Source organism: Meriones unguiculatus, chromosome 1, assembly GCF_030254825.1.
Source record: "Meriones unguiculatus strain TT.TT164.6M chromosome 1, Bangor_MerUng_6.1, whole genome shotgun sequence".
Classification (NCBI taxonomy): Eukaryota; Metazoa; Chordata; class Mammalia; order Rodentia; family Muridae; genus Meriones; species Meriones unguiculatus.
The window spans coordinates 4,434,767-4,442,207 of NC_083349.1; the positions used below are offsets into that span (position 1 = coordinate 4,434,767).

Here is a 7,441-nt window from a genome sequence, read left to right on the forward strand (position 1 = left end):
TCACGCGGTCCCAGGAGTTAGTATGCACATTGAAGGCTACCATGAAAAGGGATGGGATCAGGTCTTGCTGTTGGAGCTACTGCCTAGAATTCCCCCAGTGAGGGGCAGGGTTGTGGATCAGTTCCAACCTAGTGTGTAGAAGAACCCAAATCCTCATGCTTGCACTGGGAAATGGGGGGGGGGGTGTCACTAAAATCGGAATGTCAACAATGGAGTTAGCTTTCTAGTTAGGGTTGAGGGTAGACCTCCAGCAGCCACGGACTGTGGCCAGAAGGTGCAGTCCCGTGATCTAGATCCTGCAATGGGACGTTGGAGATCCTAGGGTCTCACTACATTCTAGAGCAGGAATTTGACCTGCAGAGACCACCCTTCCAGAGTGGAAGGGCAGTGTTGACTTTCTGATGAAATAGCTTCCTACGGTTGAGCCTCAGCTTGTAGTTGCAGCAGGCCAGTTGATGTGATCACAGGCGCAGTAGGGCTGGGATGAGCCTGGTGTGCTGTGGAGCCTGAGGGGCAGTCAGCGGCCAAGCTTTTCTTCAGGGAGAAACCTTTTCTCAAAAACCCAAACTGAAACCACTGCCAGCGCCTGGGAGAGGGCGGAAACCCTACCACAGGCACAAACACGTGCCTAGAGAGATGCCAGCCTTTGACTCTTGTCTTAGAAACTCTGGAATGGCAGTGGCCCAGAGGCTTCCAAAAATGGCCTGCCAGTTGCTGTGCATATTCTTGTCCTTTCTTCTCGGGGCAAGCACTAACTTGTCTTCTCCCATGCATCTTGGCCTTACAAGAACTGGGCCAGGAGCTAGGTATGTGGGAAATACACAGCTCTGTTCTGGGGAATGCCTGCTGGGACGCAGGACCCTTTGCTGGGGAGGGATAGAAGGCTAGAGCCAGCTACAGGCTCAGCCTCTCAAAAGGGGCTACCCCTTCTTGGGCTGGGGAGCAAGCTGCTGCTGAATGTTCTTAGCCTTGCTCAGTCCCAGGGTGGAAGGTTGAGCACAGGCCAAAGGCTGTGTGTTGAAAGAAAGGCAGAAAAGTGTGCCGCCAACTGGCAATCAGTCCTGGGACAGGGCTGAAAGCAGTGCGTCATGGACATTGTTACTGACTAGATGCTGCTCTGTGAGGCACGTTGGGAGCCTGCATCTCCCAGAGAAGCAGACACTAAGGCAGGCAAACGCTATTCTAGACAGCATTTGCCAGGGGCCAGGAGGCAGAGCCTGTAGTGGGCATGAGAGGTGTTCTAGAATTAGGCCCAGAGATGTTCAAAGCCAGCATGTTTGATTACGGGGGTCAGATGGGAGCCTGTGTTCAGCGCAGGGGACAGACAGTTCAAAGTTCCAGCCTGGTCTGTTGCGTGAGTGTTTTAGTCAAGTTGGGTGATGGATAATCATGCCAGGCATGCTGGCTCATGCCTGTAATCACAGCAGCTGGGGAGTAGAGATAGGACCGTTGTGAGTTCAAAGCCACCCTGGGCTATGTGGGGTCTTGGTAAAGCCGAAAATAGTTGGATCAGATAGGGTTGGAGGTTCGTGTCAAGTGTCTTATGGACACCAAGTTGGGACCCAGCCTTCAAGGAGGTCACATAGGATCGGTGGGGCCTGGCTTGGGTATAAGTGTACAAAGAATATTTCAGACCCAGAAACAGCTCAGCTTATCTGTCCCTCCAGCTAAAAGGACTTTTTTGACATGGAAGTGGAGGTGGGAGCCTGTTTCTAAGTCCCTGTGACTCCAGTACTTTCAGTAGGCCCCTCTACAGCCATAGGGATCTTGTGTATTTGCCTTTCCTGTTAGGGTTTACTGCTAGTCATGAGTGACTACTGAGCTCTTGAACTTGTGGAAATGAATTTTATCTATGTGTTCATTTGTTTGATTTTGAGGCAGAGTTTCTCTGTGTTGGCTCTGTCTGTCCTGGAACTTTGTAGACAGGCTGGTCTCGAACTCAGAGATCTGCCCGCCTCGCCCTCCCAAGTGCTGGGATTAAAGGCATGCGCCATGCTGCCCAGAGCAGAAACTACTTTTTAAGTTAGGACAGATAACATGAGGAGGACGTGAGTGTGTGGGTCAAAGAGAGCCCGGGGGCTGCAGAGATGGCTTGAGGGCAGGAGCACTGGCTGTTCCTACAGCAGCCTGGGCTTGTTTCTCAGCATCACTGCAACGGCAGCTCTGCAGGATCTGACGGCCTTGTTGACCGTGGAGGGGCTGCATGCCCACGGTACGCAGGCGGGCAGGCAAGACATCTGTTTGTTCGTTTGTTTGTTTTTCAAGACAGCTCTGGCTGTCCTGGAACTCACTATGTAGACCAGGCTAGTCTGGAACTCAGAGATCTCCCCCTGCCTCTGCCTCCTAAGTGCTGGGAGTAAGGGTAGACCATCACTGCCCGACAGTGCAGTTCTACAACTCTCCCGATAAGATGATAATACTTTCCCCTCTGAGACAAGGTCTTGTCATCGAGGTTAATGTCCAGCCTCCTAAATGCAGGAGTTTCAGGCATGCACCACCACACCAGCTTACATTTTTAAAAATGGTATTAATTTATTTTGTGTGTGTATTACGGTTACTAAGATAATAACACAATGACCACAAGCAAATGTATGAGGAGAGGGTTTGAAAAAACAACAACCCACTTCCACATTACTTCTTTGGAGGAAGTCAGGACAGAAACTAAAGCAGGCCAGGAACCTGGAGGCAGAGGTCATGGAGGAGGAGTGCTGCCTACTGGTCTGCTCAGCCTGCTTTCTTGTAAAACTGGCCCACTAGCCCAGGGTGCCACAACCCACAATGGGCTCTCCCTCATCAATCACTAAAAAAATGCACTACAAGGCTGGAGAGATGGCTCGGCAGTTAAGAGCGCTGACTACTCTGCCAGAGGTCCTGAGTTCAATTCCCAGCAACCGCATGGTGGCTCACGACCATCTGTAATAGAATCTGATTCTCTGATTCTCTCTTCTGGTGTGTGTGTGTGTGTGTGTGTGTGTGTGTGTGTGTGTGTGTGTGTGAATGAAAACAGAGCATTCATATACATAGAATAAATAAATCTTAAAAAAGAAAATGCACCAAATGCTTTCCTACAGCCTGGTCTTGAGGTATTGTCTCAGTTGGGGGTCCATCCTCAGGTGACCTCATCTTGTGTCAGGCTGTCATAAAACCAACCAGAAGCTGCAGGAGTCCTTACCCTGCCACCATGTGGGTTCTGGGATTTGAACTCAGAAAGTTATGCTTTCTGAGCAAACACCTTTAGCTGCCTAACTCTCTAGCCAGATTACCACTCTCATTCTTAAAAACAGAGCTGGGTGTGGTGGTGTACACCTTTAATCTCAGCATTTGGGAGGCAGAGGCAGGTCAGTTCGAGGCCAGCCTGGCCTACAGAATGAGTTCCAGGACAGCCAGAGCTACACAGAGAAACCCTGTCTTGAAAAAAATCTAAATAAATAAATATCTCGGCTATGGATGCTGAGGTTGGGCCCTTAAGACTCTGGGTCCATCTCCAGCAATGACCACACCTACCCAATAAAACGTATCTCCAGTTGTTGGCAGTGATATTTATTTTTCTGAAAGATGGGACCTATATACAGCAGTGATAAGGAGCGCCTCACCCTCCCGACCAGGGTCTCAGGTGGGGAAAGGAGGTATTAACAGAAGGCACACAGTGGTAGCCCCAGGAGGCCAGGAAGTAAGGCTAAGAGGGTGTAGTGTGTCCTGGGAACCCAGAGGAGGAAACAGGCTCCACCAGAGAGCCTCGGCCACACAGCAAGTGTGAGGCAGCTGGTCCCGAGAGCTGTGCTGGTCACTTGGGGCTATCTGGCTACAGCAGGGTGCAGGGACACCCCCCATCCTTCTTCCTGGGAACGCTGGGTGGGCTAGGAGGGAGTTCTTGCTCCTGATATTTCCTGTGGGGAGCACTCTTGTGAGTATGAGATGGAGGGATGAGGACTAGGAGCACAGGAAGGGCCACTCTGCTTACCGGACAGTCCGCACCAGCTGCTCAAATGCCTCGTCGACATTCAGACGCAACTTGGCTGAGGCCTCGAAGTAAGCCATGTGGTGGGAGGCGCTGAAAGAGGAAGCTTCAGATCTGAGGACCTGGAAGGAGACAGAGAACAGAGGGAGGAGTCAAGGAGGGGGGAGCCTGAAAGGCACAGGTGTGCTGTAGCGCAGAACCTCAGCAGGCTCAAGATAGAAGGCTCTAGAGACACCGCAAAGACGAGCCTGGAGGCTGAAGCCATCTAAGTGAGACCTGGAAGATTACGACGGTACTTTGTGTAACTAGGAGCAGGCAGGAAGTAAGGGTGCTCTTGTTCAGGAGGGGGCACACACACCACAGCTAGAGAGCAGTGCTAAAGGGTTAGTGTAAGGACCAGCACCCTTATTCTCCTGCCTAGAACCCCCACCCCAGGAGGGGCTGTGGGTGTGGCCCAGTGAGAGATGATTCCACTTGGGGGGGGTGACAGTACAGGGACCAGGGTGTCAGCATAGAAGAGGTTCCCCTGAGAGCTTGCTAGGTGCAAACGGGTTATGAGGGAAGCGGACATCCCAAACCTGGCGCTGTGCCTCCAGATCTGCCTTGTTCCCAACCAGCACAATGGGGAAATCGTCACGGTCCTTGACCCTGAGGATCTGTGTGAAGAGCTTGCCCACCTCATTGAAACTGCAAGAGAGGTCAGGAGCATGAGGCAGCCTCAGGCCAGGAAGCTGCCCTGTGCCCCTCCGTATCCACCAGCATCGCCCCTCACCTCTGCCGGTCGTTAATGGCAAAGACCAGCAGGAAGCCATTGCCAGCACGCATGTACTGTTCCCTCATGGCACCGAATTCCTCCTGCCCTGCCGTGTCCAGGACTGCGGAGACAGGGAAGGAAGTGTGTGGGTCCCGGGCTGTCCTGGCCTCCACCCGCTTCCCCCCAGGCCCAGCCTCCTCACTGTCCAGCCGGGCAGGGATGCCATCCACAGTGCAGATCTTCGTGTAGGAATCCTCAATGGTGGGGTCGTAGTCAGACACAAAGTAGGACTGGGGGATAGAGACGGTCACTGTCACTACAGTGCTGTGTGTGTTGGATGAGTCCTGCCCCAGATAGTCTTCTCTGAGTCTCTGCCCTCTTCTAGGTCTGTCTCTCTTGGTCTCTGTCTCCCCCACCCTTGTCTTTCTCTACTCCGAGCCTCAGTATCTTTCTCTCCCTGCCTTCTCCCAAGTCTCTGTCTGTCTTTTCCTCTTGGTGTCTCTCCCTCTTCCTTTTTCAGGCTCTCTATCCTGATATCTTCAGTATATCCTCTCTATCCTAGCTTCTCTCTGATTCTCTGCCTCTCCCCTCACTCTGTGTCTCATTGTCCCTGTCTCCTGCAACCCTGTGTCTGTTCTCTGACTCAAACTGTCCACCACGTTTCCTCTCCATCTCCCTGGGTCTCTGTCTCCTCCCTCTCTGGATCTCTAACCTGCCTCTAGCTGCTCTGTTTCCACCTTTCTGACTGACTGTCTTGAGTCCCTGTCACCAATCTCCCCCCCCATTTCCTCTCACAGCCCCTGTCTTCTTCAGAATAAAACATCCTCTCTTGTCTTCCTTATACCCAGCTGCGTCTCTTTCCTTCTCCGAATCTGTTGCCTTACTTGGAGAATGAGCATGAAAACACTGTACCATCTGACAGTTTTTGATTTGAGGGAATTCCCTGTTCAGCATTAACACTTGGCCTGGTGATGGTCAGTGATCAGAGCTCCTGTTGACCAAAGTAGCTGCCTGTCAACTCCCGACCGCTGGCTTCTTCCCTCCTCTGCTCCCTCCTCCACAAACAGCCTCCAGTGTCTCCTCCCTAGGGAAGGTCTAGGTTCCAATCCCGATTCGGAGAGGCTGCCCCACCCTCATCCCGCCTCTCCCTTCCTGACTGGGTCTTAGGCCAGCTCCAGGTTTGGCCCTAGGTACCAGGGGCTCAAATTTGGGCTCTTCCTAGTATAGGCTTCTCCACGACCTTGCTGAAGGCTGTGTGTGTCTATCACCCACAAACTTCTGCAGCAAGAGGGCCCTCACTTTCCTAGTGTTGCTCCTCTGTGGGGAGGCTCCCCGTGGGAACTGGGCGGAGGTTTCCGGGGTTGGGCTGGATTTTCAGAACTTGGCTGCTGGGGCTGAAGGTGGCTTCCTCTCTGCAGGGTGTTTGCTGAGGGCTGAGGTTTAAAGGGTTGCAAGGAGCAGAGGATGAGGCCTGGTCTGCGTGTGTGTGCGTGTGTGTTGGAGAGGATGATTAAGACCCAGAATGCATTAGGAGATGCTCAGGGGTGAGAAAAGCCTGGGGCATTCTGAGGGTGGGTTCATAGAACCTTCCAAGCAGCAGATCTGTGACTGGAGGGTGTGAAAAACCTGAGTTCTTTTTTTTTTTTTTTTTTTTTTTAACCTGGAGATGACTTGGGTTTTCAGGGACGAGGGCTGGGAGTTTGGGGACTTAGGATGGAGAAATGGTTGGTTTTCCTTAGGAGTGGGGTAGGGTGGGGTCTCCATCTAGCAGAACGACGCCAGATACTGGTGTTTTCCTAGATTTTTCTAAGATCACTTAGATCTGAGGGGAAATCCTCTTCAAGCAGGGTGGTCCCAGTTCTAGAATCAAGGTCTGGAGCAGAAGCCTCAGGGAGTGCCTAGGATCTGAACGAAGTAATTGTTTGGAATTTAGGGTACTCCCAGGAGGTGAGGAGGGTTAGGTCTACTGGGACTGGGCTTTTAGGTACCTCTGGGAGGGCGATTCTGTCTCAGGACGCATTGGGAGAAAGCTCCCCCTCACGAAGGGGGTGGAGGCCCAGGGCACTTGGAGTCGCAGAGGGGATCTTTTAGGATTAGAGACCCTCTCAGCAGGGTCTCAGTGATGGGTCTGGGAGAAGAGAAAGTCTCAGGGAACCACCAAAGGACGCAAAGTCTCAATCTCGGGGACACCCTCCCCGGTGAGGGCCCACTACCTGGATGAACTGGATGGTCAGCGCGCTCTTGCCCACGCCGCCGCCGCCCACGACCACCAGCTTGTGAGTCTCGCCGGGCGGGGGGTCCCTGGGTCCCGGCCCCCCGCCCCGGGGCCGCCCCCGCCCAGTCCCGGACGCCGCCCCGCTGCTCATGTCGCCACCGCTGCTGCCGCCGCCGCTACCGCCTGGGGGGAGTCAAGAGACCGAGGGGTGGGTTATGCTAATAAATATTGCATAAACATGAGCTCCGGCCCGTAGGACGTGAGCCTCCGGATACTTCAGGAGGAGGCGAGGCCAGGAAAAGGGAGGAGCTATACTAATAAGGGTAAGAGAAACAGGATTGCAAAAAAGGGGAATTCCGAGAGGGGTGGGGCTATGCTAATAAACCTGTGCCCAACGGGAGCCTAGCCGCGCGCTCTCTTCGGGCAGTACGCTTTTGGGAGGAGCTATGCTAATAAACCTCATCTTCGGGGGGGGGGGAATTTGGAACAGGGATATGCAAATGAGGATGCAGTT

General features: G+C 53.1%; 1 protein-coding gene across 3 annotated transcripts; it reads right to left on the bottom strand.

The window, feature by feature from the left end:
• Window positions 1-3,524: 3,524 nt before the first annotated feature.
• On the bottom strand, window positions 3,525-7,123 carry Rras (RAS related). 3 transcript variants are annotated; one of them, XM_021634045.2, is made up of 8 exons: window positions 6,926-7,058; window positions 6,701-6,840; window positions 5,625-6,617; window positions 4,915-5,002; window positions 4,731-4,833; window positions 4,537-4,645; window positions 3,962-4,080; window positions 3,525-3,887 (listed from the first exon to the last, which is right to left on the bottom strand). In XM_021634045.2, exons 3-8 carry the CDS (start codon window positions 5,664-5,666, stop codon window positions 3,803-3,805), a joined length of 546 nt encoding a protein of 181 aa, XP_021489720.1. In that variant the 5' UTR covers window positions 5,667-6,617; window positions 6,701-6,840; window positions 6,926-7,058; the 3' UTR covers window positions 3,525-3,802. The 3 variants fall into 3 exon arrangements, with proteins under 3 accessions (XP_021489720.1, XP_060235464.1, XP_021489718.1); XM_060379481.1 differs by lacking the exon at window positions 5,625-6,617 and having other exon boundaries at window positions 6,926-7,051; XM_021634043.2 differs by lacking the exons at window positions 5,625-6,617; window positions 6,701-6,840 and having other exon boundaries at window positions 6,926-7,123.
• Between the last annotated feature and the right edge of the window lie 318 nt (window positions 7,124-7,441).

Coding starts and splice junctions, on each gene's coding strand:
- Rras (XM_021634043.2), bottom strand. CDS start 7,078: ATGAGCAGCGGGGCGGCGTCCGGGACTGGGCGGGGGCGGCCCCGGGGC. Junction 5,003..6,925: donor TGACCATCCAGTTCATCCAG/GTAGTGGGCCCT, acceptor TCTATCCCCCAG/TCCTACTTTGTGTCTGACTA. Junction 4,646..4,730: donor GCCATTAACGACCGGCAGAG/GTGAGGGGCGAT, acceptor CCTCTCTTGCAG/TTTCAATGAGGTGGGCAAGC.